This window comes from Myotis myotis, unplaced genomic scaffold (assembly GCF_014108235.1).
Source record: "Myotis myotis isolate mMyoMyo1 unplaced genomic scaffold, mMyoMyo1.p scaffold_m19_p_19, whole genome shotgun sequence".
Taxonomy (NCBI): Eukaryota; Metazoa; Chordata; class Mammalia; order Chiroptera; family Vespertilionidae; genus Myotis; species Myotis myotis.
The window spans coordinates 30,706,061-30,734,006 of record NW_023416323.1 but is presented as its reverse complement, the minus strand read 5'-3'; the positions used below and the strand labels follow the sequence as shown (position 1 = coordinate 30,734,006).

The window sequence follows — 27,946 nt, the reverse complement described above, 5'->3', positions numbered from 1 at the left end:
TAACTGCTCTCTATTCCCTGGCCTCTCCTCCTTTTGTAGAGCTCTGTCAAGGCCAACCCACTCCATGGGCCTGGCCACCCACCCTCATCGGCTTTCCTACATCTCCCCTCTCCATCCCTGGGCCACGGGCCCTGGGCTCAGCTTAGCCAGCAGTGATCCCCTGGGCTCTTATCTCTAGGGTCCCTCTTTGTCAACTTGCCTACTGATTTGCCTACTGGTGGTGGGGCTGCCTGCTGGCTTTGAAGCCCCGCCCCCAGCTCCCATCCAATCACAGCCCCTCCTTCCGGAGGCTGGGCTGAAGGGCTGTACTCCTAGCGGAGCTGCTAGTTTGGCACTAGCTCCCAGCCGGGGATGATGCTCTGCTGCTGCTGTCACCACTGCCAGCAACTGCCCAGTGCGGTGGGGCTGCTGCTGCTGCTGCTGTTACCACCACTGGGTGAGTGCAGGCGTACTAGACCTGGGCCTTACACCCTCATCAGGCTGGGTGTAGGGTGTGTGGGAGCTGGGGCACAGCCTTCCTGAGCGCTGGGAGCCAGTGTGGCAAGGAGGTGCAAGGGCTCTATGGCGGGAATAATGTGTACTGGTGTCTTTAGAACTGAAAGTGAGGGGTGTGAACTGAGCCCTGGTTGTGGGGGAAGGACCTCAAAATTTCACAGCCCCCATTCTAATAAAGGGAAGACATAGCCTTTGGTGAGACTCAGACCAGCTTTGGGGTCCCCCTGAGGTGTTCTGTTAGAATCTGGCCTGGATCCTGACACCCTCTATCTTGCCCTACTTGTCTGAAATACTTGTTTTGGATGGGGTGGGAAAGCCAAGCAAAGTTTGTCTAAACTGCAGAGAGACTGGATGGTGCTGGGGAGGGGAAGTGTGGCCCTGGACCCTGTCCCCCTTTATCTTGTCCTGGCTCCTTCATTCGGATCATCTTTACCCGACTTGGGGCTGCAGAAGCCCCAGAAGCTCAGAGGAAGAGCTGACCCCTGGGATGTGAGGACACTACCCTGCCTTCCGCTACATTGAGTCTGTTCAGTCCCACCTAGAATAGAGCCCAGGCAGGTGATCCCAGATGTGCCCCTCATTTCCCCGGGGTACCTCTTTCACGCTGAGTCATGTCCCCAGAGCTTGCCAGAGTAAATAAGCCCCTGGGAGTTGGGAGGTGGGCCAGTTCATCCTATCAACTATTTTCCACCCCTAACCCCAGTCCTTTTATCTCCACTGGAGGCAGCTGCCGTGGGCCAAAGCCGCTGTGACATATACCAGGGCTTTGCCAAGTGTCTCATCCGCTTGGGGGATGGCATGGGTCACGGAGGCGAGCTGGAGACCATCTGCAGGTAAGAGCAGGTGCATGGACAGCAGCCTGACCCTCTACTCTCCGTGCCTGAACCTCTTCCCATTCCAAAGCCTCCTTTTCCCACCTAACTCCCCTCATCCCATGCCCTGAACAGGTCTTGGAATGACTTCCACACCTGCGCCTCTCAAGTTCTGTCGGGTTGCCCGAAGGAGGCGGCTGCGGTGTGGGAGTCACTACAGCAAGAAGCTCGTCGGACCCCGCACCCAGATAACTTGCACACTCTGTGTGGCAGCCCTGTGCACGTCTGGGAGCATGGTGCAGTCCCCGAGACCAACCAGGAGACACTGAGGGGGACAGCACCTGCCCTAACCCCAGCCCCTGCTCCCCTGCTGCTCGCGGCTGCTCTGGCATTTGTTTGCCTCCTGGGGCCTCTGGCCTAGCCATTGGGGTCAAGTAGCAGTGCCCCTGCTGCCACCCCAGCTCTGGTGGCTGTCCTCGAAGCTCTGTAAGGTGCATTCAGCTTTCATTAAAGGTATTTATATTTGTACTGAGCTCCTTTCTTTCTTCTGGCTGCTCACTGCTTGACTGAGATGGAGGCGTCCAGAAGCTGATCCCCAAGACAGAATGGGCAGGGCCCAAGGCTGCCACAGGGGACTCCATCTTTCTCCTTGCAAACACTCATTTCCCAGGGGCAGTGCTGAGCTTTCCATTACGTGCAGGTTCCAGGACCTCTAGTGGGCTGTCCTCCCAGGTTGGTATTCCTAGCCCTACCTGGCCCCCAGGGACCCTGTGAGGTGGTGGAGTAGTATCTCACCCTACTCCCCACCATGGCCACCCCCACCCCCCAGGTTCATTCTAGCCTCCAGACTCCTGACCATCTCACCTCCTCCTCTGCTGAACTGCCACCTTAGCCTTTAAGACAACTCTAAGTGCTCTGTCCTGTCCATCTCTGGGGTCCTGTCCATCTAAAGGGAGCCTGTTTCAGTAGGTGGGGAGCCCCTGTTGGAATTTACATTCAATTCCCCAAGGTGACCTGGAGCTGCTGAAACTGGAGTCACAATGAGGGTTCCCCTGGCCTCTGCGCTCCACAAGCTTGTTCTTTGAGAAGAGGTGTACAGCGTGAAATCAAAACAATTTCGGAAGGCATTCTGGAAGCACGGAATGGGAGTGTGGTGTGAGGTGCCCCTGTTCATCCTGGAGGAGAGAAGAGCAAGATTCAGCATGGGCACTTCCTGAGGGAAGGAGGGGTCTCGGAGAGGGTGAGATCCTCTTTTGTTCAGTCTCCTACCACCAGCACCAGGACCCTATTCCAAACCACCACCCCACAGTGGGCACGGCATGGCGTCCTCAGTGGCTTCTGCTCTCACTCCCTCCGCTTTATTCTCCATTATCTATATTGAAAAACGATTCTGCTGTTAAGCTCCTTCTCATTGTCTACGAGGCCCTACATAAGCCAGCTCTGCCCACAGTTTATCAGTCTACTCCAACTCGCTTCTGTAGCAGCACAGAGGAGAGGAGTGATCTACCGATCCAGCCCCTGGGGTCAGGGGAAGCTTCAGAGAAGGAGCATGATAGGGGCAATAGGAGGTAAGGATGGAGGCTTACAAGTGGCGGAGGAGAGGTGGGGCTGATTTGGAGAAGGCATCACAAGAGGGGCCCAAAAAGAATCAGTTGGGAGGGAGGGAGAGAGAGATGGGCGGGAACCCATATCTAGGCAGGCCAGATTTACACTAAAGCCCGTCCTGGGAGCTGTGCCCTCAGGACAGAATCAGGCCTGAGAGGACCCTTGCAGAGGCTCCAGAGTGACAAGTGCTTCCAGAGACCTCCACCCACATATGTAGGAGTCCTGTTTCAATCCATGCTTCCCATTCCGATTAGGTCAGGTGCTTCCATTAACTCCCTCTCTGCCCTCTCTCTGCTCCTGTGCTTTTATCCCCGCTTCTCTCCCCACCGGCACTACCCACCTTCTATCACCTGAAGGAGAAAGTTCAGAAAAACAACACTCCCAGGTCTGCCCCTCTTTGGCCACCAGCATTTTCCAGAAGGAAAGACCATACTTATTCCTCTGGGTCTGTGTACATCTATTCTCTGAACCCTTCCCCATTTTCTCCTGGTGAATTTCTTTCTTGTTCAGCATCACCTCCTCCAGGAAATACTTTCTACCCTGACTCCAAACTGAATCAGCAGCCTCCTACCGGTCCACGTAGCTCGCGGGCTCTCGTCTATCTCAGGACTGATAACAGCACTAGCTTATTACTGTCTGGGTCTGGGTCAGAATTCCTGTCTGTGTACTCCCCAAGGGTCCTCTTTGTATCTCTACTACCCTATCTAGGGCTGGGTGTAAAGAATATACTTGTGGGAGCTGTGGAATGAAAGATAGAATCTCTAAGTCCAGCATAGGAAATGTTAACAGTCCCCAAGCGCGTGGGCTGAGAATGTCTGGGCTTACTGTCAGAAGGGATGGTGCTGGGGCTCCAGACCCCAAAAGTCTTCCCAGAGCCACTCTTGATAGCAGGGGCTGACTGCTCTGGCCAGCCACAGCAGGGATTACCATCCTCCTGCTGTGACCTACTTTTGCCTCGTGTTTGCTCCCTAAATCCTTGCTCTTCCCTGGAATTGAGTGACCTGGAGTGTGTGTATGGGTTTGGTGGTGGGGACAGAATCTGCTCTCTGGCTAAGGGCTTAAGAGCTTTGTGTATTTTATCCCAAAGCTGGAGGAGAGAGGTAAGCTGATAGTCATACAGACTGGACCCTGGATACAGCCACCCAGGCCAGAGCATCATGGGGCAGTGTTTCTCACATTGGCAGCTCTGCAGACATGAAACAGCCCTAGTGGTTAGAATGTCGGCCTGCCAACTGAAGGGTTGCGGGTTCGATTCTACACAAGGGCACATCAACTTAGTTGTAAGCTCCATCACTGGCAACCAGTTGATGTGTCTCTCTTACATCCATATTTCTCTCTCTGTCTCTCCCTCTCCTTTCCATTCTCTAAAAAATTAATTGAAAAAATATCCTTGGGTAAGGATTAACAAAAAAAGTTCATAATTCCCTACTAAATTAAACAGACAAAATAATATTTATTGGTGTTAATTCACTTTTAGGTTTAAAGTATAACATTAGCTTATATCAGTGATTTTCAACCTTTTTCATCTTGTGACACAATGTAATCACTAAAATTCTTCAGCACACCAAAAAATATATTTTTTGCCACTCTGCCAAAAAAATTGTTATAGCCTGGCCAGGTGTGGCTTAGTGATTGAGCATTGACCTAAGAACCAGGAGGTCATAGTTTGATTCCAGGTCAGGGCACAAACTTGGGTTTTGGGCTCCATTTCTGGCAGGGGGTATGCAGGAGGCAGCCAGTTAATGATTCTCTCTTATCATTGATGTGTTTATCTCTCTCTCTGAAATCAATTTAAAAAAATTAAAAATTAAAAAAGTGGTATAATTTTGATTCATTCACATCAGACAGCTATTGTGTTGGCTGTTGTCATTTTTTTTACTTTACAATCCAAGGGAAAAGAGGTCAGTGCCCCTGGCTAAATAGTCAGGTATTGCATGTTTTAAAAATTCTTGCAGCACACTGGTTGAAAATTGCTGGCTTGTCCAGCTGGCATGGCTCAGTGGTTGAGCATCGACCTATGAACCAGGAGGTCACGGTTCAATTCCCTGTCAGGGCACATGGCTGGGTTGCAGGCTCGATCCCCAGTGTGGGGTGTGCAGGAGGCAGCCAATCAATGATTCTCTCTCATCATTAATGTTTCCATCTCTCTCCCTCTCCGTTCCTCTCTGAAATCAATAAAAATATTTTTTTAAAAAGAAAATGGCTGGCTTATGTAGTTCATTAAAGACAGTTCCATGTGCAAAGTAAATGTTCATTCAACAAAGACTTGTTGAATAAATGAACAGACTGAAATTAGGAAGATGGATGGAGATTACAATCCTTTTATTACCTGCAGCATCTATTCCCCAGTCCTCTGCAATTTGGGTTGTTTGTAAAGTAGTGAAACAATTAAACAATTCTGATCCTATAGAGAAGTCATTGTGAATAGTAACAAGATTTTTTTAAAAAATCTACTTGCTTTGCAGTCTTAGGATTCACTTAAATTCAATAACAACAACAAAAATGAAAACAAAAAATATGTTATCCTAAATTGGCCCAAGACTAAAGACCAATCCTCAAGTTAACCATTGTCAACTCCTCTGAGATTGAGGCCAAATTTAACACATCTGAGTGCCTGATTTATTTTAACTGCAGTTTTCAAAAAAAAAAAATAGGTTTAATATAATTTAAATTGATCCTTTGCAGAGTTCCAGCGGCACTTCCAGAAATCTGTTGAAACGCATTATGCCCCAACCTTGTATGACAGAGCACCCTCCTCTCTAACCAGAAACTTGAAACGTTGTCCCTACGCAGTTCCTCCTTTTCCTGTTTTTATTTATTTATTTATTTTTAAATATATTTTATTGATTTTTTACAGAGAGGAAGGGAGAGGGATAGAGAGTTAGAAACATTGATGAGAGAGAAGCATCGATCAGCTGCCTCCTGCACACCCCCTACTGCCCTTGACAGGAATCGAACCTGGGACCCTTTAGTCCCCAGGCCGACGCTCTATCCAGTGAGTGGCTAGGGTCCTTTTCCTGTTTTTAAAATTAATCTCTGTAATTGTTCAGTTACAGTTGACATTAAATATTAATGTATATTAGTTCCAGGTGTACCTCCTTTTTCTATAACAGGTTCCTCTCGCAGCCTACGAACGTCTTTGAACAAGTTAGACATCCCCCGCCCCCCTAGAGAGACCGTCCTGGCCCTGAAGGCGTTGATTGGCAGGCCACGCTCGGAGCGCCCCCAACCGCGTAGCCGGCCCTCCCGAGGCCCCGCCCCCGCCCCGGCCCCGCCCCGCCCCGCCCCGCCCCGCCCCTAGGCGGCCCGGGTTTGTTTTGGCGTCAAGCGCGCTCTGTGATGACGCCACGACGCTAACGCCTGAGGATGGCGGCGGCGGCGGCCGTGGCCGCGGCCCCGAGAGGGTTAGCACAGCCGCCAAGACACCGAAGAGCCCGCCGCCCCCGCGAGGTGAGGCGGCCCGGCCCAGGGCTAAGGCCCAACGGGCGGGAGGTCCTGACGAGCTGCGGCCACGGCCGCCTCCAGGCGCACCGGGCCTGTCTTTGCCCAGACTGGAGCCCTCGGCCCGTGCCAGGTGTGCCGGGGCCTACGGGGGCTGGGGAGCAGGCCAGGCGATGGCTGCTGGGGTCCCCGGTGTCCGAGACGAGAGTGGCCTTGAAACATGCGGTTGCGCTGGGTAGCCTTTCTCTGGGGCCTCGTGGGCCTGGTGGACGTGGCCAGCTGCCCTGCCTGCTGTGCAGCCAGCCAGCCGGCGTCGGTCACGGTGAACTAACCCGGTTGTCCTCACTCCCTTCTCGTGTCCAGCATTTACTCCACACCCTTCCTTCGCGACTGAACGCCAGGGGCTGGCGGGCAGCTGGTCGCTTCCTTATTCACTCTGGGGAAAAGCAGGCCTGAGTCCAGCCGGGTCGCCTGCCCCACAAGCCAGTCATACCTTCGCCCCACTGTCCATGCTCACTCCCACTGAATGAAGCTGCTGAAGTGATTCCTTCTCACCTGAATAAGCCCTTTACTGCCGAAAACTGGCTCCTTGATGCCTACAGGATAAAGGCTAAGCCTCTTAGGAAGGCAGGCATTCAGGGCTCTTCATGATCGGAGAGGCCTAACCCTGAAGTGAGCACCTGTGCATTTCTGCCTTCGGTTTACATATGTTTACATATGTTGTGTGCCTTCTGTTAGCTCTGTGGTTTAATACCCTTGTGCTTTAGATAGCCAATTTTCTCTTTTGTAATACCCTTCTCTTTCTCCCACCGGTATGGAAAATGTACATCTGTCCTTTAAAATTCATCTCAGATTTCATTTCCGTGGAAAAGCCTCCCTTGCTTCACAAGTAACCATTGACTCCTCTGTACTTTTATTCACTGGACTGCTGTTGAATAGATCATGTTGTGTCACGTGATAGTGAGTTTGGGGATTGTGTATCTGCACCCGAGTGTCTGGTTCTGCCTGACATTAACAGTAGGAACTAAGTCCCCTGGAGTAGGTTGTTGGTTTAAGAATGGATACTCATTCAGCTGTACCATTGAGCACCTACCAGGGCCTGGCATCGGAGATGAACACCGCTCACCTGTGTTTTGTGTTTGTGCATGCATGCGCATGCATGCATATGCATGCACATGTGTGTGGTATGTGGTGCAGCCTTCTCAACTTTGATGGTCTAAAGTCGTTTTTCAGAATACAGATTCAAGAGTCTCACTCTCTGAGACTGATTCAGAAGATCTGGTATCTATCCAGATACCAAAAAATTCCCCAAGTGACTTTACCGTGCTTCCTGGTTGGAGATCTTTGTCTTTGCCTCCAGGAAGCTCTTGTGTCTTCTTTGTCTTGTGGGAAAGACTAGCTGTGCCTTGTGGCCTCCCATTGCAGTCTCATTGCCCTGCCCATACCTTGGGGAAGCAGTATGATTTGATGATTAGACATAGGAGCTTTGGAGTCAGAAACACTGAGCGTCAGTTTTTGGCTTTTATGAAATCTTGAGACTCGCTGAGTCCTAGTTTGCTCATTCCAAGATAGGAATAATCATCGCTACTTTATGTAGTTGCAGAGAGGAGTGAGAGTGCATGTAAGATACTTCTCACAGTAGAAACTCAGCAAATGGAAGCCACTGTATTTACTAATGGCTGTTCTTCCCAGAATATGTCCCTTGTTACTAAGATCTCATCTTAGTAAGCCTGTTTGCTCTTCAGACTGATCCTCCTGTAGGAAGTTGCCTTGTGTTATGTGACTTCCTCAACTCTGGTCATTGGGGAAAGCTCTGAGAAAACCGCTTCTACTAACGGCAGTTGTAGTTGGCTATTCCCCCAGGAGAGATTCGGAATGCTGACTCACTAAAGGGTGGGTTTGCTAAATAAGCACATTGTCCAGGTCTAATTGCAGTTCTTGCACTTGTTAAGTTGTATTAATGGGCTAGAGAAAATGCAGCTTTCAGGAAATTTATTTGCCTCTGAGGCTGAACTAGAGTTGCCCTTCACCTGGAATGGAAGACCCCTGCAGATCTTAGTGTCTGTGGAATCTGAGCTAGATACTGGGGTTCTTTGTCAGTCACAATTATGGATGAGACTTTCGTTTGGCTTTCTATTTTACTTTATAAATGTGAACATGTTATGTGGGCAACTTCAATCCTCTTCAGAACTTCCCGGCTGTATGACGTGAATGGGCGATAGGTGTTCCAAAAACAATGACTCTTAATTTTGGAGATAGCTGGGAACATCTGTCTCCATTGAACCCAGGGTACACAGAAAAATTTGAGAAATACAGCCGTGGAAGAAGGGAAGCAATTCTGTTTGTTGAGAGCTGGAGAGAGACTTACTGATTTGAACTTCTTTTCCTTCCAAGAATCATACTCAGTGAGTATTAAGCTGATTTGTGTTGGCTAGGTCATCACTGAGCTAATTCTTGGTATAGCCCTCTGTTGCCATGGTGTCTAATGTGATGCTAAAGTAGAAAAATGTGGTGTTTAAACTAGAAAAATGTCATGTCTTCTTTTGCTGGGAGGAAATGACCTCAGAGGGACCCCTTCCAGGCTGCCAGCCTTTAAGTGGCCTCACTGGGCATTATAAGGGTAATGGACTAAAGAACTTTTGGTGTGGAACCATCTGGACTGTAAGTTCTTTGAGAGCACAGACTATGGTTCCCTTCTTTTTAATGTAATTAAATTAATTAGTTTATTTTAAAATTAATTTCAAAGAGAGGAAGGGACAGGGAGAAAGAGATAGAAACATCAATGATGAGAGAGAAGCACTGATCGGTTGCCCCCTGCAAACTCCTACTGGGAATCAAGCCTGCAATCCAGGCATGTGCCCCAACCAGGAATTGAACGTGACCTCCTGGTTCATGGGTCCACACTCAATCACTGCGTCACTCCGGCCTGGCTGGCTACTTCTTTTAGTCTGTCACAGTCCCTGGCAAAGTTCCTGGCTCACAGCAGGAGCTTAGTAAATATTTGGGGATTGAACTTTGGGATGTTAGAAGGAGAACCCCAGGTACATTGCCAGAGACTGTATTTCTGACAACGGGATGGGCAGTAGGTGGGATGTCTTAGATGGAGTTGGAGTCCTAATAAAATAAGGAGGATACAACAACATTTGAACTTCTTTCCCTCTCTCAGTCATAAGGCAGGAGTTGGCCCACCAATTATTACTATGCCCTTAAGAAGTGAGGTCCCAAGTTACTATATTCTAAAAAGAAGTCATAAAATTTTCATTATGAAATAATACTAAAAGTTAAAACATTACAGGAGTGAATAATGCAGTGTCTTTATTTAACAAATATTTTTATTTATTTCAGAGAGAGGATGGGAGGAGGGAGTGAGAGATAGAAACATCGATGATGAGAGAAAATCAGTGATCGGCTGCCTCTTTGGGATCTAGCCCGCATCCCGGGCATGTGCCCCGATCGTGAATTGAACAGTGGACTCCTGGTTCATAGGTTGACACTCGACCACTGAGCCACACAGGCCAGGCTGTGTCTTTAGACATAAACACTAGTAATTTGGTGAATGTTCCCTCAGCTTTTTAAACTTATGCATTTACTAGTCTATACATTTCTACAATATATATTTTTATTAACTTTAAAAATGTAATATGTGGTGCCTGGTCTGCAGTGAATGTCACATGGATGTTCCACATGCACTGCACACATCAAAAACTGAACTCTTCCCACTGCTTACTAAACCTGTCCCTCTTGCTGCACTCTTGACCCTTTTGCCCAGGAGCCTGAGTAAGGGACTGGAGTGCTGCCCTCACTCCACCCTTTCACCTCTTACGTCCAGCCTCCAGTCCCTATCAGTTCTTCTGCTGATATCTTTCCATTCCATCCCACTGTCTGGGCCACCATCCCCTCTCTGGCCCTTTTAGTACACTTTGATCCTCCTCCAGTTCAGCCTCATGCTTCTTTCTAAACACAGGTTGAGCGCCTCTCATTCTTCGTAAACCCTTTGGTAGCTTCCCCTCACCTCCCAGGAAGGTCCTGGCTCCTCACCATAACTTCTGCTGCTCTCTACAACCTGGTTCCTGCCTACCTTCCAAAACTCTAGCCCCCCACAGGCCTGCTTTCACACTACCAAATTTCCTGTTTCCAGCACAGGGTGCTACTCTGGGTCTATGACTATGTTATTCTCTCTGCCTAAAACTCCATTCCCCTCTTTCCTCACCTGTTTCATTCTTACATCAAATTCAGTGTGGGGCCGAAACCGGTTTGGCTCAGTGGATAGAGCGTTGGCCTGCAGACTGAAAGGTCCTGGGTTCGATTCCGGTCAAGGGCATGTACCTTGGTTGCGGGCACATCCCCAGTAGGAGATGTGCAGGAGGCAGCTGATTGATGTTTCTCTCTCATCGATGTTTCTAACTCTCTATCTCTCTCCCTTCCTCTCTGTAAAAAATCAATAAAATATTTTTTAAAAAAATTCAGTGTGGGGGTCGCCTCCTTCAGGAAGCTTTCCCTAACCCCTGCACCAGTCTACATATATCTACTATTGTTTCTCAAGCCTAACACTGTGCTATATTGAAATTATGTTTTTATGCTTTTCTCTTCGTTTAGACCAGTGATGGCGAATCTTTTGAGTTCGGCGTGTCAGCATTTTGAAAAACCCTAACTTAATTCTGGTGCCGTGTCACATATAGAAATTTTTTGATATTTCCAACCATAGTAAAACAAAGATTTACATTTTTGATATTTATTTTATATATTTAAATGCCATTTAACAAAGAAAAATCAACCAAAAAAATGAGTTTGCGTGTCACCTCTGACACGCGTGTCATAGGTTCGCCATCACTGATTTAGACTATCAGCTTATTGACCATGTTCTGCTTGTGTGTTTGTGTGTATGTTTAAATATAACCTATATTGGATGTCTTATTCATTCTTGTATCCTAGTAGATGTTCAATACATGTTTGACCTGGACTGATCATTTTATCTTCAATTCTGCATGTCATAATTAATAGGAAATTCTCAGCTCTCTTCTTTCACCCATGGGGCCTTCAGATAGACTTAGGGAAGGGCAGCCTGAGCAGAGTGACCTCTGGAAAGTAGTCCTTCTGCACTTCACCTTGCCCAGGGTCCCATAGGCCACACGGTACTAAGAGATCAGAACATCTCTGTCTGGGAAACAAATGGCGAAGGCTCCTGTCCTCTCATCCCAAGGAAGCAGAGCACCCGCATCCACAGCCGGAGTCACATCTAGATGAAGCTGCTAGTGCCCTTTCTGAGCTCAAGGCTCCCTTTGCCTCTTGAATGATGCCCTATTTGGTGGCTACCTGATGGCAGTGTGCTAAGGCTTATTGTCCCAAGGTCACTGGGATTGATTCCAGCCAGCTCTAGAACTTAATGTGGCGTTTTCGCTATCAATGTGGTGACTGGGGAAGTGAGTGACCCTGAAACAGGGTGTTACAATGTCAGGGTGAAGATGGTGCATTAGCAAAGTAGTGGGAGCTGTCCAGGAAAGAGTGAGGTTAGTAGGGCAAAGACGCAGGGCCATGGGTGGTGGTTGCAAGGGGATCATGTCTGCAGGAGGCATAGAGGGCCCGGAAGGATATACATGAGGGAGGCCTTGGAGAAGCAGCTTTCTGAGCCCTGGTAGGTGATGGTGTTAGAGAGTCGGCCTCTAACACTCTACACCCCCATTTCAGGAAAGATGAGTCCGAATAATAAGAGGAATGATTTTAACATTAAGAAAACATAAGACTGCTCGCCTTTCCCTCACTCCTCCCTCCCCATCTCCCTAGGCATGTTACCATTAGCTGCCTCACTCCCAAGGCCCAAAGGCCCTTCCTTTACCTCTATCAATTATTTCCTAAGCCCATTTCTTCTAGGAATTAACTTTTTCTACCTCTGTGAATAAATGTTACGAATAAATGTTCTCTTATATATATAAAAAAAGAAAACATAGAACTTCAACTAGGATAAGGAACCCAGGCAGAGTAGGGAGGAAGGTGGGGGCAGTAACAACTGAGCCTATGCATGTTCCTACCCTCTCTCAGGCTTGAAGAGCAGTGTGAGAATCAGATCCAGGGAGATGTAAATCAAGATTATGATGCTCAGATCCAGTATTTCATATAGACCAGCGGTTCTCAACCTGTGGGGTCGCGACCCCTTTGGGGGTCGAACGACCCTTTCACAGGGGTCGCTTAAGACCATCGGAAAACACATATATAATTACATATTGTTTTTGTGATTAATTAGTATGCTTTAATTATGTTCAATTTGTAACAATGAAAATACATCCTGCATATCAGATATTTACATTACGATTCATAACAGTAGCAACATTACAGTAATGAAGTAGCAACGAAAATAATTTTATGGTTGGGGATCACCACAACATGAGGAGCTGTATCAAGGGTCGCGGCATTAGGAAGGTTGAGAACCACTGATATAGACCCTCCATTGAGCCTGGGCTCTGAGCACTTAGGGGCCAAAGCCATCCTCCCTTCCAGGAAACCATATTAGAGCCAGGTCTTCAGGCTAGGGTTATCGAGGGACAAGGAGGAGGCAGGAGGTGGATGGCTGGTAACCCTTCAGAGGTGTCCCAGCTATACTGAGTTGTCCTCTCTTCTGTCTGCATAGGTGTAGACGGGGCACTGCTTGCAGAGCAGGTCCTGCCAGCCTCGCTGGAGAGGATGCCCCCGTGTCCGTGATGGGCTGTGGGACAAGCAAGGTCCTTCCCGAGCCGCCCAAGGATGTCCAGCTGGATCTGGTCAAGAAGGTGGAGCCCTTCAGTGGCACTAAGAGCGATGTGTATAAGCACTTCATCACAGAGGTGGACAGTGTTGGCCCTCTCAAAGCTGGGATCCCAGCAGCCAGTCAGTGTGCCAACCCCTGCCCGGGCGCCCCCACTACCGGCTACACAGAGCCTCCTTCAGAACCACCACGCAAGGCCAGGGTGGCTAAGTACAGGGCCAAGTTCGACCCGCGTGTGACAGCCAAGTATGACATCAAAGCCCTGATTGGCCGAGGCAGCTTCAGCCGAGTGGTACGCGTGGAACACCGGGCAACCCGGCAACCATATGCCATCAAGATGATTGAGACCAAATACCGGGAGGGGCGGGAGGTGTGTGAGTCGGAGCTGCGTGTGCTGCGCCGGGTGCGCCACGCCAACATCATCCAGCTGGTGGAGGTGTTTGAGACTCAGGAGCGTGTGTACATGGTGATGGAGCTGGCTACTGGTGGAGAGCTCTTTGACCGCATCATTGCCAAGGGTTCTTTCACTGAGCGTGACGCCACACGGGTGCTGCAAATGGTGCTGGATGGCGTCCGGTATCTGCACGCACTGGGCATCACACACCGAGACCTCAAGCCTGAGAATCTGCTCTACTACCACCCAGGCACTGATTCCAAGATCATCATCACCGACTTTGGCCTGGCCAGTGCTCGCAAGAAAGGTGACGACTGCCTGATGAAGACTACCTGTGGCACACCTGAGTACATTGCCCCTGAGGTCCTGGTTCGAAAGCCCTACACCAACTCAGTGGACATGTGGGCACTGGGTGTCATTGCCTACATCCTGCTCAGTGGCACCATGCCCTTTGAAGATGATAACCGCACCCGGCTGTACCGGCAGATCCTCAGGGGCAAGTACAGTTACTCGGGGGAGGTGAGTCTGCCCTGTCCCTCCGATGTTGGGAAGCCCATGGGCGGGGAGTTCTGTCCTTCAGCTTTCCATCAGAAGAATGTACTCTGATGGAAAAATGATGAAATATGACTAGTAGGGTGTGTGAGTTTGGGTTCCCCCCAAAATGAACCCTGAGACAAAGACTTGGGAGCAGATCATTGAATTGGGATGTGATTCCAGTAAGCATAAGTGAAGGGTGGGGGGAAAGAGGCAGAAAGGGGAAAAGCCGATAAAGGGTACATTAGGGGGAGGACTGCCACTGTGGTCCACTGGAACTCAGTCCTACTGGGGACGGTGAATAATCATCCGGAATGTGTCTCAGAATTGTACCCTTGAGGGGCAGGGAAGTGAATGGGTTTTAATTCATTGACTCCTGTATGAGTCAAGAATATCTTTGGGGGCTTTAAATCCCTAGTACTTCTGGGCTGTCCTGAATGCCAACTAGTGTCAGAGAAAGTCCTCAGGCAAAGAAGCAGAGAGCTGCAGGTACTGGCAGTGGGAAGCTGTTAGCACACACAGGAGCACCGCAGCTATAGGTGCGCTTAGGTGGGCTGATAGGACATGGGGCAGGGCCTCCACAGTATCTGCTCCATAGGGATTGGGGCCAGCTAGAGTGACCGTGCCCTGTCTAAAGGAGCAGCTGCTTCTCATCTCTGCCCAGCTTTGCCCCACAGCAGTGAGGACCCCATACTTCCAGATATTCCAACTTTTGAAAGAAAATCAGAAAAATCTGATCTTAAAATTTTGGAATTGATTCATATATTTAAGCAGTATCCTGTGTGCCAACAAATGGTAATCTGCAGGCCAGATTCAAACGGCTGGCCATCAGTTTGTGTCTTTGGCTCCACTGATAACTGAAAAAAATCCATTGGGTTTCAGCACTGCTTAGAACTGCAGGAAGGTGCAGAAGAAGTAAGGGCTGGTTGGTTCTTAGGCAGGACGCTGACTGGTAGGAAATGAGGCTGACCTCAGGAAGCAGGGCTGCAGGCATAATGGTGTGTTCAGGGAGGCTGTGAAGAAAAAATTGTTTTATGACTTTACGTAGGAGGTAAGATGAGCTTTGTAGGAGGACAGGATTCTGCCAAGGCAATGAGGGCCCATCCCCAAGTGCCTCTTACAGAGTGTTCCCCCCAGTGTGTCCCTCAGGCCTGGGCTTGCTGAGGAGCTGTCTGTGTCTCTTGAATAATGTCATGGAGGGGAGGGAGCTCTGGGACTGGATTCCTTCAGCCCAGCTTCCCTCCCAGAGATTTCAGATTGGGCCTTCTCTGGCCCCAGCTAATTGACCCAGAGCAGCGTTACCTGCAGGAGTCACCTAAAAGCCTCATGCCACTTTGCCTTCAGCACTTGAGGTCCTGTGCTCCATCATCCTCCCTGACAGCTTCCAGACATGGTCATGTGGTCAGTCAAGGACTTCCATCCTGTGTGGATGGGGGCTGGCATTCTCTGGGGGATTCAAGTCATGTATCTCAGGGTGGTGTGAGGAAGGGAGGATGGCCTTCCTCTTCCAGCCACCTCAGTGCTGGCTACAAGCAAAGGAGAAACTGGAACATTCTCCAGCTCTCCCCTAAAGTTTCTCATGTTTTCTTCTTTGCTCCAAATGGCAGCCAACAAAACAAGTATTGACTGGCTGGGATGCCCACGCTGCAATATAGTGGTCACAGAGGACATTGTCCTATTCACTCTCTGGGCCGGGTTTCATCATGGGTTGGAAGACCCAGAATCCACCTCACAGAGGCAGTGTTGTGCCTAGGCCCTGCTAGCTTGCTGTGCTCTGGGAGTTCTACCCCCTGGAGCTCTGTGTGGGTCCAGATGGCAGAGGGAGTAGCAAGTTTAGCTATGGGAGGGAGGGAAGTTCCCCAGAGATGCTGACAAAGGAAGACCATTTAGAAAAGTCTGTAGGTTTTCCCAAGAGTTCCTGATTCTGGCAATTGTTGAACAGGCAATTTATCTAATTGGAGTCTTGCTAACAGGCTATTGATTATCTGAGGGTGGAGAATGACAAATGAATGCGGTACAGAATGGACTCAGGCTTCCTGCTCCTACTGTAGCCATTAGACTGGGTCCTGAGATTCTACTTCCTGCTCTGCAGGAATCATAGGGGTCTAGTAGCAGAGAGAAGCACACCAAGTTGGTCCTCTTCAGTACCCTATCTCCCACAATCCTGACAGTCTAGGTACTCTAGCCCCAACACTTATACACCATATCCCATTCCCTTATACACCATAGACCCAAGACATTTGCTCAACTCCCACACTGAGCTTTTGCTCAGGCTTTCCCCTCTGCTCCTAATGTCAGCTTTAGAAAAGGTCCAATTCAAACATTATTTCCTTTCCAAGTAATGCCGACCACTGCCATTGTGCAGTGCCTACTGAGTACCTGGCACCGGACTGAGGGTTCTATATCCACCATCTCTAATCTCTACAACAGTCAGTTTAATCACTCCCATTTTACAGATGAGGAAATTGAGGCTAGTGAGGTTAAGTAACTTGTCTATGCTCTCACGGTTAGAAGGTGTCAGGCCTGGGATTCCAATCCAGGCCATCTTGGTTTCAGAGGTCTTGGCTTTCACATCCCTGCAGTCTTCTGTCCCTGACACATGCCTCTGCATGTTACTGGAGTCTGATTCTGCACTTTCTCAGGCTGAGAGTTGTCTATGGACATCTCTCTCTTCCTTGGCTAATGAGGCCCTTGAAGACAGTGTGTGTATTAGTACATAGGCTCTCAATACTTTCTCTTGACTTCTTCTAAGGGAAGCACCAGTGATTGTTGGTGATGACCTCAGAAGGGACCCAAAAGTTACTGGCAAACCCGGCTGCCCATGGTGGCTAGGAGTGCTCTCTTCTGGAGGCTGGATTCTAGGAAGAAGTGGGGAGCCTGCTGGCGATGTGCTTAGAGGGTTGCTGGCCAGACCTACTTAGAAGTAAACAAAGGAATCTTGGAAGAGGAGGGAGTGATGGGAAGGAGAAGACTGTGACAGATGATTTTGAGGGGAAATTTGAATACTTACTTGGTGACTGGAGGTGCTGGAGTGGAGAGGGCCAAGCTAAAGTTGCAATGGAAGTGATGGGGAGATGCACTGACCAGATGTGAGGAAGGCCTGTGTGATCAGTCTGAAGACACAAGGAGCCACCTTGAGAGAGCAAGCTTCCTGTCATGGAAGGCCCCAGGAGGACTAGAGCACAGCTGTTTTTAAAGGAGTGACACAGAAAGCGAGTCATCATCTGTACACCCATACTGGAGTACTCTTACCATTCTGCTTCTAGATTCTGTGATTCACTTGACATGAAATGTGACGCCACTGGCCTAATGTCATTGCTTTTGTCAAGAGTTCTACTCCTAGAGCAAGGACAGATGAAGAGGCTCTTGGAGGACTGATGGCAGATGCCATCAGCAGCTTTGCTGCCTCCCTATGTTTAGCAACCTTTCATTGTCACCCTCCTCTGAGCAGTCTCTGAGCTGTGGGCGAGCCCGGGTCACTACACCAGAAACAGATGGGACTGGGTAAAGGGTTTCACAGAGCCTCGTTCAGGAGAGTGAGTGCTGCTGGGCAAAGGACAGAATCCTAGTGGGAGAGGAAGCCTACCTGTAGGACCGATCTGCCACTACCTGGGGCATAAGTGTTGGTGGGAGGTGGCTTCTCACAGGTGGGTTTCTGGGCTGACGATCTACTTGGAGTCCAAGGGGAGTTAGTTGAGCCATCTTGTAATTCTGATAGCTCTGCAGTAGGATGAATGCCCAGAGCCAGAGTTGACATTTACATTCCCATCTTAGCTCTTCCCCATTTCTTAAAGTGATTCTGCTCTGAGTGTTGAAGATCAAATGAAGTGGAGAGGATGTAGCATGTGTCAGTCTCTCTAGGTGAAGGGGTTCAGTGCCTGTGGGGAATGGTCATGCAGCCTGGTTCACATGTTCTAATAAGGAGCACCTGGGTGAGGGGATAGGCCCTTGCCCAAGAGCCATGGGGAGGATTGCTGGGGGAGGTGGGAAAGCTAGAGACTGGGTGTGTGTTTAAGCAGCAGACAGAATGCAGGGAGGTAGGTGGTATGTTTTCTAGCTCAGCTTGGATTCTGCCAGATGCCTTTAATTGCTTGTGTTCCCACGTCCATTGTATATGGGAGCTGTGACAGATCATCAGTTCCCCATTTTTTTTCTCACTGCCCCCCTGCTGCCAGAGTCCGAGGATGGCTTTCCTGTGTCTGGATAGCTGGCAGCATAGGAAATTACAAATTGTTTTCAAATTCTTTGTTCAGAGTCATCCCTCAGCCCTTATTTCCTGCCTACCTACTGGTGGCTGCTGGGTATCAAGTGCTGGATGATGAAGTTGGCTCTATACAAGGGTCCCAAGAGGACAAGCACTACCCCCATACCTGTTCAGAAAGGATTCCTTGACAAGGGCCACCGTACCTCACCAAAGCTTCTGGTACAAATAGGTGTTCAACAGATAAGTCTCCCTCCTGGTACAAGTAGGTGTTCAACAGATAAGTCTCCCTCCTTCCCAGATCCCTCAGTCCAGATCCCTGTCTGGTCACTGGGAGGTGGCATAGTTTGGTCACTGGGTGTGGGCAGTGGACCTCATTGGTCACTGTGGTTGGAGACCTCCTCTTGGTTTGAGACTACTTGGAGGAAGGCAGGAGTGGTTCCATCCTTGTGAGTGCTGACCATCTACTTGGGGTCCAAGGGCAGTTAGTTGAACCATCTTGTAATTCTGATAGCTCTGTGGGGGCAGGAGGCAGGCTCTGAGTACAGAGGGGCAGCAACCCCCTCATGTGCCATTTCTGGGCCACCACTTGGCTTCCTGGAGCCCTGTCTTCTAGGCATCCCTCTGCTGCCGCTGCCCTGGTTGCACACTCCCCAGAGAGCAGTACACTTCCATTGTGGCAGAGATAGTTGCCCACCTCTCTATATTGCTGCATTCAGCCATTCCTACTAAAACACCTTGCTGTGACCATCTATAGCATCTCATTAACCCAGGGTCAGAGCTGCTTTTCATCACTGCTGTTTCCCACCCCCAGCCCCGACCGAGGCCTCTTCAACAAAAGGGACGTGTCGTGGGTTGTGTTAGGAGTGGTTATTGGTGCACCACCTGTCCCCTCCCTCTCTTGCTCTTATTGTCTGTCTCCACCTGGATAGCTCTGTCCTCTCAAAGGCCCTGTCACTTCTAGGCCCTCACGTTCCTCTGGGAGCTGTTGTCTCTCCCACAGTCTGACCTCTTTAAATCTGCTGATGGCCTCCCCTCCTGCCCACACTGAGCTGGAAGCGCTGGCCCATCCCCCCACCCCCAGTGGCTTTCCAGGCTCTCTGTCCTCAGTCAGTTCTCCCATCACACAAGGTCACTCTTCTCATGCATGCCTGCCTGGCCTTGGTTTGTCTGTCTCCTGATGCAAGTTTGGTCCCTAGACTTGATCCCCACTCCAGTGTGGTTTGGACAGAAAGCTGGCACCTTTATCTCTTCACTCATCTTGCTACCCCGTGTTGACCAAGTGCCTGCCCTGAGCTGAGTCCAGTGTACCAGAGTTCCAGAGGCACAGACCTCTGGGGGCTTTGCTAATAGCCATCAGGCTTCCAAACTCTCAGAAATTAGAATTCTAATTAGAATTAGAAGTTTAAAAACCACAACACCTGTTTAGGCCTTGGAAACCACTTGGCCTCAGTAGAACCCATGGGTGGAGGTAGAAGAAACCACTATACATCAGGCTCTGAAATCTAGAACCTTCCAGGGCTGCTTCAGGTCGTTGTAAAAAGCAGACATTCCTCGGTTGTTGGCACAGGTTGGCAACATCCCCCTGATTCCACATCGAGCCCAGAGCATCTTTCCTTCACTTTGTGCACTCTGGGCAGGGACAGGTGGAGGCACAAGATTTCATTTTGTTGTTCTTCTCAAGTTTCAGAATACAGCTTTACTAACCTTGAAGTTGTCATGTCTTTTCTCATTTTATTTTTATCTTCATTCTCTGCCTCTTTTTTAAAAAAAATTTATTTTTATTTCAGAGAGGAAAGGAAAAGGGAGAGAGAGAGATAGAAACATCAATGAAGAGAGAGAATCATTGATTGGCTGCCTCCTGCACAACCCCTACTGGGGATCGAGCCAGCATCCCAGGCATGTGCCCTTGACCAGAATCGAACCCGGGATCCTTCAGTCAACATGCCGACGCTCTATACACTGAGCCAAAACGGCTAGGGCATCTGCCTCTTTTTAAAACTCTATTATCGCCCGGATAGTGTGGCTGGATCCATGAATCAGGAGGTGGTAGCTCAATTCTTAGGGCACATGCCCAGGTTTCCGACTCGATCCCCAGTAGGAAGCATGCAGAAGGCAGCTGATCAATGTTTTTTTCTCATTGTTGTTTCTATCTCTCTATCCATCTCTCTTCCTCTCTCTCTAAAAATCAATGTAAACATTAAAAAAACAACAACTCTATTATCTTCCTTCTTTTTCTCCCCTCAGGCTCTCCTCCCCAATGTCCTTCTCTTTTCTGCTGCTCTGCCCCCACCCACCCCCTGCTGGATTCCAGGGTGGGGGAAGTCCAGGCACTGCAATGGTGAGTGTCTTGCCCAGAGGAGGTGACGGTTCCACTGCTACAGAGTGCCGAATTCTGCTGCAGCTTGCAGCTTTCCAAACACTTTTCCTCGTGGGCAACATCAGTGTGTGCTGTTCTTGTCATACTAATAGTTCTGTTCTCTTGCGTAAACCTGAAGCTCCATTTTCCAGAATTTCCTCTGTGCCCTTTTCTCTGCTCTCATTTAGGCCCACGTAAGTACAGGAAGGAGGCCTTTGAGAGTGGGAATGCTGAGTCTGAAAATACATTTTGAGACAAAGCTGAGGGAAGATCTGAGTCATGGGAGCAAAGCCCTGTCTTCTTTTTTCCCTTCCTTCCCCTAGCAGCTCTTTGGTGGGGCTGCCTTCTCTGCCAGGGAACCTTCCCCCGAGTCATCATAGGCTGGAAAAGAACCCATACAGGTCAAGAGGTCAATTCGGCTTAAATGCTAGATGCCATGCTTCTTTTCCTCACACACAACCAAGTGAGGAAAAAGATGGAGAGCTATCTTCTTAAAATTTAGAACTTTAGAAACTCCAAGAGACTTAGAATTCATTGCATTTAGCTCCTTCACATTAAAGGTGAGGAGGCTGTGATTTCTCTAAGGTCACATAGAGAAGGTAGAACTAGAACATGGTTGCTGAGCTTGTAGCCTAACATTTTAATCTGTCACCCAGAAGCTATTTGGAGGAGACACCAGATCTTTCTCACGCCTCGCTTGAGAGTGGTCAGACCTGCCTGCCAGAGGAGTTTAGGGAGAGCCCTGTGAGCGGGGTTTGCTGCTGGGAAAAAGCAGCAAGCTTCCTCCTCTCTCTGCAGCCAAGGCCATCCTTTGTCTCCTTAGCCCTTGAACTCCAGGTGAGGCCGCTGTATGGCTTGGGTAATGTTCTTGCCAGGCCCTTGTGATATTAAAGGTAGAGCAAGTAAAAGGGGCTCAAGCTGGAGTGGAAACCCCGTTGTGATTTGGTGCCTCCCTCTGAAGGGAGAGTTGGGCTCATCAGGAGCAGGGGGTTGAGGAGGCTAAAGATGGTAAGGAAGTGCCCACGGGAGAGGTCCCTCCTCTGGCCCCTGTTAGCTTCTCTGCTGTGACAATATCAGTAGTAGCTACCCTGACTACAAGGGAACAAGGATTCTGGGGGCTACGGACTAGGGAGAAGGGCAGCCAACTTGATGGTCAGAGCCAGGGTGGAGGTGATGCCCTTCGTCAGGACAGAGCCCATTCCCTACCCACACAGCTCATGAGAGACCTGTGGGAAGGAGGGTGTAGGCTGTCATCCTGAGTATTATAGCTGTCCTCTGATTCCATAGCAGAGGGAGGCCTAAGTGTCTGGAGGCAACGTAGACTGACATTTTAACATTTTCTTCCCTGCCCTGTGCCCCATGTCAGCCCAGAAATGGGTGGAAGTCTCTGGGAGACTGACCAGGTGGTACCTGGGGCCTCTCCCTTCTGTTAGCCACCTGAGGCCCATTCGTGCTCCTGATCTGGGCCCAAGCATACTGAGCTGAGAGTTCTGTTCTTTACCCAGAGCCAACAGTTAGAGCTGTGGAAACCCAAGGGCATAACTGTTTAATCATTTTTATTTTTCTTATGCCCAGAATACTTCCCAGCCAGTCAGTCATAGGCTGACAGACATATTCATGTGTTTCCAGAGGCTCAGGCATGTTGAGGAAGGAGGTGGGTTGGTCTGTAGGTGTTGAACGCTTTCTTAGGAGGTGCTGAATTGGACTTAGGGCCAGAATCATGGCCATGGAGTGTGGAAAGCTTTGCTTTTCCTTCCTGAGACCTGTTGGAGACTTCAGCAGGGCTCCCAGGGACCCCTGTTCTAGAAGTCAACCTGAGCCCTGCCCCCTCATCAGTGCGCTGAGTGAGGACCACCTTCCTGTGTTCCATTTGCCTGACTTCCCACTGCTAGTTCCTCAGTGTATGAGGGCTAGGCTGGGTGCCTTTGGCCCAGCCTGGTTTTCAGGTCAGCATGGCTTGAATCATATTGGCTCGGGGGACCCACATGGCCCAGCTCCTCACAGTGCCTCAGAAATGGGGAGAACTGGGGCCTGCCAGAGAGGGCTGGGCTGGCCCTCAGACAAATGAGCCCATCAGCATTCTGCACACAGCCTCACGTACACAAGTAATTGGAGAGGCGAGTGTTTGGGGGAGTTGGAGGGGCAGATCAATCTGACTCACTTTGGCACTAAGCAGGGGTCGATGCCCAGTGTGTGCCTGTGCTACTCTGGAGACAGAGATGCTTAAGCCCACAGGGCGGGTCTGGTGAGAGGCCTATCTAAGACTGCATTAGCGCTGCAGGGGGCCTTGGTTGGAAATGTCTCCAATCCATCCATGTTCAAGTTCTTGGCTTGTGAGTTCAGCTTTGCAACTATTTCTTCTTTCATCTGCAGAGGAGTTGCCCCTCTTTTGTCTTGGCTGGACCAAGGGGCAAGGGCAGAATTCATGTGTTAGCCCTGTTTGGCTAGCCCATGCTTCCTGCTGTTTCTTGGGCTATCCCACTAACAGGCCAAGCTGAGCTACATTGTGTTCCCCAGTGATTACTCCTTTTCTTGGAGACCATAAAAGATGGTAGTGCAGCACTGGTATTCCCATGACCCAGCCTGTTCAGCTCTAGATTTGCTGTGTCCATCAGCGGCCCATTGTGCCTGCTTCTTTCCATCTCAAATGTGTGACAGGGGCTTTAGTGAGTGCCTGTGCTTTGGATTGGCTGGCCCCTCACATTGGCTCCTTGTGTTCAGGTGGCAGCAGCAAGCCATGGGGCTTTCTTGAAGTCTGAGCCAAAAGCTACTGTGGCAACAACTGCACAGTCCAGTCACCCTGCATGTTGGCCTCAGTATTGGAGGCTTGTAGGGAAATGTGGACCAGGCTTCCTGTGTGGGAAGGCCATTGCTCCCTGCACTCCCTGTGCTGCATGTTCCTGAGGCCCTGGCTGCTCACCTCCTCCTGAGGGCCAGTATCTCTCTCTCCGGGAAACTCTGGGAGCTGGCCCATTGTTGAGGAGGACCCTGTTAGGTGGCTGTTTAGAAATATTGCCTCTCTGTTACTGTCTTCCAGTTCAGCTCAGTAAAAGTTGAGATTTGTCTCCAAAGGGCAAATAAGGGTAGCAACTGCAAGTAGCCCTGCCCCTTCTTCAGGACCCTGGATGAGTGTTCTCCCTACCCCACCCCTGTACAGTAGTGGAGAGGGGCATGGGGGAGGAGTTGGAAGTCCCGGGAGCCCAACTGGGGGCAGCGATAGTCACTGTTTAGTTGTGTCTGCGAATGGGCATGGAGCTGCCCTGAATGTGGACTCTCAGACTTTCCTGTGCCCTCTCAAGAGTGTGTTCAGGGTTCTCCAAGTGAAGGGCACTCTGCGGTGGAACAGGCAGATCTCATCTGGCAGGAAGGAGGGTGATGGTTATCTGCCACAGGCTCAGCAAAGGTCCTAGACACCCACCCTTTGGTGGAGCGTCAGAGCCCATGCTGAAGTGCCCCCGGAGATGCTGGGACTTGGAGCAGTGCTGTGTCTACCCTCCTCCAGCAGAGGGGATAAAGGGCCCAAGGCATCTGGTCCCTACCTGCCTGAGCCTTACGGCCTGGAAGCAGCTCTAGGGAGGGCACCCATCAGGCGCTCTTCATAGGTTGTTTACTCACTGACCCTACTGAGGACCTCCTGTATACCCAGCACCAGGCACTGGGGCTCATCCAACTCATCTGGTCTAATGGAAAAATGAACTTTAAATTGCTGGAATAATTGCTTAGTACTGAGGGCTAAGAGGGAGTCTGAGCAAGTGTCCTTTATCCTAAGAACCTAAGGATTCACCCAGGTAAAGACAGGTTGTGCAGGCTGAGCCCCTGAGATGGACAGCTGCCTGGTGTTATGGCTGAGATGCGGCAGCCATGAGAGTATGTGTGGCAGAGCAGGCTTTGTGCTGTTCCTCCCTGGAAACAGAATGTACTAACATGAGGCTGGTGCAGAGCACTGCCAGGAGCCCCTGCGTGCTTAGAGAGGTCGTGCAGACGGTAGAGTGTCCCTAAGCAGGGTCTGGTCCCTGGCTGGTCTGCAGGAACCCCCTTTCCTCACAGCAGATGGAGAAATCCAGTTTCTTTCAATTGTTTCCTTTTCTTCCCATGGCTGGGAGGCTGATGCTTAGTGTTGGGCCTGCTGTGGTTGCCCACCACCACTTTGTCAGTTGAAGGGAGGGTAGACCTTCTCTTTAAGGGCTAGGAAGTTCACCTCTAAGTGGCCTGGACAATTCCAGGGATTAGAGCTTGAGTGTGGCTTTTGGAGCCTGTCAAGGCCTGCTGGGAACAGGACTTCTAAAAGGACAAATATGTCTGAAAGGCTGTGGTCCAAGGCCATTTTTGCTGGCTGTAAGTGGGGTCTTCAGAACAAGAGGGGACACACAGCTCTTCTTAAAATTAAAGGTGTTTATACTTGAGATGAAACTGAATTCTCTCTAGGCAAGAGATGTGCTATGTGTACAAGAAATAACAACACAGTGACTCCTGGTGGCAAACAGAACAAAACCAGCGTATCTGGGGAACGATAACTCATGCTCATGGAAACAGTGGCATGGTTCATGCCAGATATCAAAGCAGCCTACCTGCTAAGGACATTGGACACAGAATCCATGTAATGCTGCATGCCTCAAGGATTTAAACATATTGAAAACGAAATAAATAAAAGTGGACTTGTTCTCGAAAAAAAAATGAAAGAGTCTGGCTCAGGATATGGAGGAAGGTTTGGGTCTTTCTCTTTAAATCCCCCTGAGTTATAGTGGTTCTGGACTAGGGTGTGGGGGCTCTTGACAGGGGCCACCTCCCTGAGCCAGGCTTTGAGTCCAGGGACCCTTAGAAGTTTGCTCTCTGGGGAGGGGGAAGATCCTTCTCCTTGGAAGGGAGGCCCAGAATGTTCTTCGTGGGAGGAACCAGGCAGTGAGGGGAGAATGCATACACTGACAGGTCTGAATGCTGTGGTGGTGGCATTGTTGGGATGGAGAAGGCAGTGTTGAGTGCTCTCACTCTAATGCTTGTCCTTGGCCTCTAGCCTTGGCCCAGTGTATCCAACCTGGCCAAAGACTTCATTGACCGCCTGCTGACAGTGGACCCTGGCGCCCGTATGACTGCACTGCAGGCCCTGAGGCACCCGTGGGTGGTGAGCATGGCAGCCTCTTCGTCCATGAAGAATCTGCACCGCTCCATCTCCCAGAACCTCCTCAAACGCGCCTCTTCACGCTGCCAGAGCACCAAATCTGCCCAGTCTACACGTTCTAGCCGCTCTACACGCTCCAACAAGTCACGCCGTGTGCGAGAGCGGGAGTTGCGGGAGCTCAACCTGCGCTACCAGCAGCAGTACAATGGCTGAGCTGCCTGCCAGTGGTAGAGACATGGCATGGTTCCAGCCTGTCACACACTGCTGTGTCATCTGGGCCCTGTGCCCTCTCCGGTGATAGGCCTGTATGGCCAGTGGGAGGTGAATGGTCCCAGCCCCTTCTCTGTGCCTTCAGCAGTCCCCATCCTCACCTGGGCCTAGTGTGACAGAATGGAACTGGGAGCCCCCTGAACTTGGAGCCTGGCCTGGCACTGATGTTCCTTTTGGTGGGTAGTTGCTATAGTACAAGTTGGGGAAAGGGTAAGACCCGGCCTTCAGTCTCCTTCACCCCTTACCCTTGGCTCTTCCTCAGACCAAAAGGGCATGCAGTGTCAGGTAGAGGGTGTCGTTGGGACAGTTATTTCTGGAACACCCCCCTTTCCTCTACCTACCTTCCTGCCCAGCCCCCCACATTCCATGGCATTCTGATCTTCATGATTATACCCCAGTGAGAGGTCCAGGTAGGCACAAAGCCTGTGACTTGGCTGGACTCTCAGCCCCTGGGTAAGTATAAACAGCCCCCCACCTCCCAGCCAAGGTCAGTCTTCCTTCATGGAGACTCCAAGAACCACTCCTGGCCCTAGGACTTGTCAGGATCTCTGGTGGTAGGGCCATGGCATGGAACTTGGTCCTTCTGGACTATGTGGCCCTATTGGTAGCAGGCTTGCTCTAGGCTCCAACCTCTCTGACTGTGCCTCCTTTGCAGAGCCGACCATTATCTCCCTCTCCCCTTTGGATGCATAGTCTATTCTCCAGGTGCCTCCTTCCCAACTGTGGGACATTAAAGGGAGCCCCACTGCTGCTACCTGGGTGATGGAGGCACCTGGGCCAAGGCAGAGGGCAGGGGCTTCCTAGGGAGAGCCCCATCAGGGCTCCAGTGCCAGCCCTGGTTCCACTTCCCATTGCCCTTTTCCTTTAGGCTCTGCTATTCCCTCCTCTGCAGCTGCATGAAGGCGCCATCTAGTGTCTGGCATGAGTATAGGCAGCCTAGGAATGACCATGTTCACCCTTCAGCCTTCAAGAGGAAGGAGCTGTTGCATTGAGGAGGGTCTCTGGGCTGCTCTACACTCCCCTTCTGCTGAGCTTCTGCGCAGCTCCCCCTGGAACTTAGCCAAACTGTGTGATCTGCCTCTGAACCCTGAGCACCTGGGGCACTGGCCTTCTCACAGCTGGCCTTGCCCAGTGCAGCCTGTCCTCGCTTCCTTTCACAGCATTACCTTTCCAGTCTGAGCCCCACTGAATCTCAGGTTGGAGGGAGCCCCTGCGGGAGGTGAGTGGAATTAGGTGGCTGCTTTCCTAGACGCCTGAGCCAGACCATTCCCGTGTCAGTCATTGTGCCTTCCCCCACCACAAACTGGGCTGGAACCCAAGCCCCCTCCATGCACAGCTGCTTTCAGTGTGTAGGGCCCAGCCTTAGCCTTAGCTAGACTGCAGGGCCCCTGCCAACAGGGAGGGTTTGGCCCTCACTCAGTTCCTCCCAGTGGTAGCCACGGGCCAGGCCCTCCTCTTTCTGCATGTGCCACCTCCAGTGGAATACCAAGCCAAAGAGATCACTCTGGGCCAAGTCGATTGTGCCTTATACACCCCCTCCTTCTGCCTCCAGTGCCCCTGGTTCAAGGCAGCGGAGAGCCCAAGCCCCATGGCCTCAGAACTCCCCTGACTTTCCCGAGTGCCTCTGGGGGCCTGAAGCCCTGGGGAATTATATTTCCTCTTTTGCCCAGGATAGGCCTGGTCCTGAAGGTAGGACAGGAGTTTGGAGACGGGCCTTCATGCCATGGACTGTGGGTGGAGAATGTGCAGTTATTTATTTTGTGTACTCAATTTGTAAATGTATCCTCTGTACTCAATAAACAGGCTGCCCTCCTCAGGGAAGGCTGCCCATTCCAACAGCCCAGGCTCCTTTCTGTGGACCAAGGGGTCACCCAGGAGGAGGGACAGGGGGGCCCAGTCTGGGAAAATCCTGATCTCTCAACACTTGCCATGCCGAAAGACCACGTGGGGATAGACCTCTCCCCACCCCCAGCCAGGAGGACA

General features: G+C 50.4%; 2 protein-coding genes and 1 pseudogene across 5 annotated transcripts; all 3 read left to right on the top strand.

The window, feature by feature from the left end:
* The first annotated feature begins 114 nt into the window (after positions 1–114).
* On the top strand, positions 115–1,815 carry NRN1L (neuritin 1 like). The gene is made up of 2 exons (XM_036346216.1): positions 115–1,328; positions 1,443–1,815. The coding sequence occupies exons 1-2, from the start codon at positions 1,294–1,296 to the stop codon at positions 1,726–1,728; spliced, it is 321 nt and encodes a 106-aa protein (XP_036202109.1). The 5' UTR covers positions 115–1,293; the 3' UTR covers positions 1,729–1,815.
* Positions 1,816–6,234: 4,419 nt separating this feature from the next.
* Positions 6,235–27,801, top strand: PSKH1 (protein serine kinase H1). Of its 4 annotated transcripts, XM_036345523.1 has the most exons (4): positions 6,235–6,362; positions 12,976–14,002; positions 20,466–20,559; positions 25,589–25,775. In XM_036345523.1, the coding sequence occupies exons 2-4, from the start codon at positions 13,046–13,048 to the stop codon at positions 25,627–25,629; spliced, it is 1,092 nt and encodes a 363-aa protein (XP_036201416.1). In that variant the 5' UTR covers positions 6,235–6,362; positions 12,976–13,045; the 3' UTR covers positions 25,630–25,775. The 4 variants fall into 4 exon arrangements, with proteins under 4 accessions (XP_036201416.1, XP_036201413.1, XP_036201415.1 ...); XM_036345520.1 differs by lacking the exon at positions 20,466–20,559 and having other exon boundaries at positions 25,589–27,801; XM_036345522.1 differs by lacking the exons at positions 6,235–6,362; positions 20,466–20,559 and adding an exon at positions 6,384–6,486 and having other exon boundaries at positions 25,589–27,801.
* On the top strand, positions 20,567–25,582 carry LOC118674160 (annotated as a pseudogene).
* Positions 27,802–27,946: the final 145 nt, after the last annotated feature.

Bases quoted from the DNA above. Each gene is read 5' to 3' on its own strand.
- PSKH1 (XM_036345520.1), top strand. From the start codon at position 13,046: ATGGGCTGTGGGACAAGCAAGGTCCTTCCCGAGCCGCCCAAGGATGTC. The intron at 14,003-25,588 runs GTGAGTCTGCCC...CTTGGCCTCTAG, and splicing joins AGTACAGTTACTCGGGGGAG to CCTTGGCCCAGTGTATCCAA.
- NRN1L (XM_036346216.1), top strand. From the start codon at position 1,294: ATGGGTCACGGAGGCGAGCTGGAGACCATCTGCAG. The intron at 1,329-1,442 runs GTAAGAGCAGGT...TGCCCTGAACAG, and splicing joins GAGCTGGAGACCATCTGCAG to GTCTTGGAATGACTTCCACA.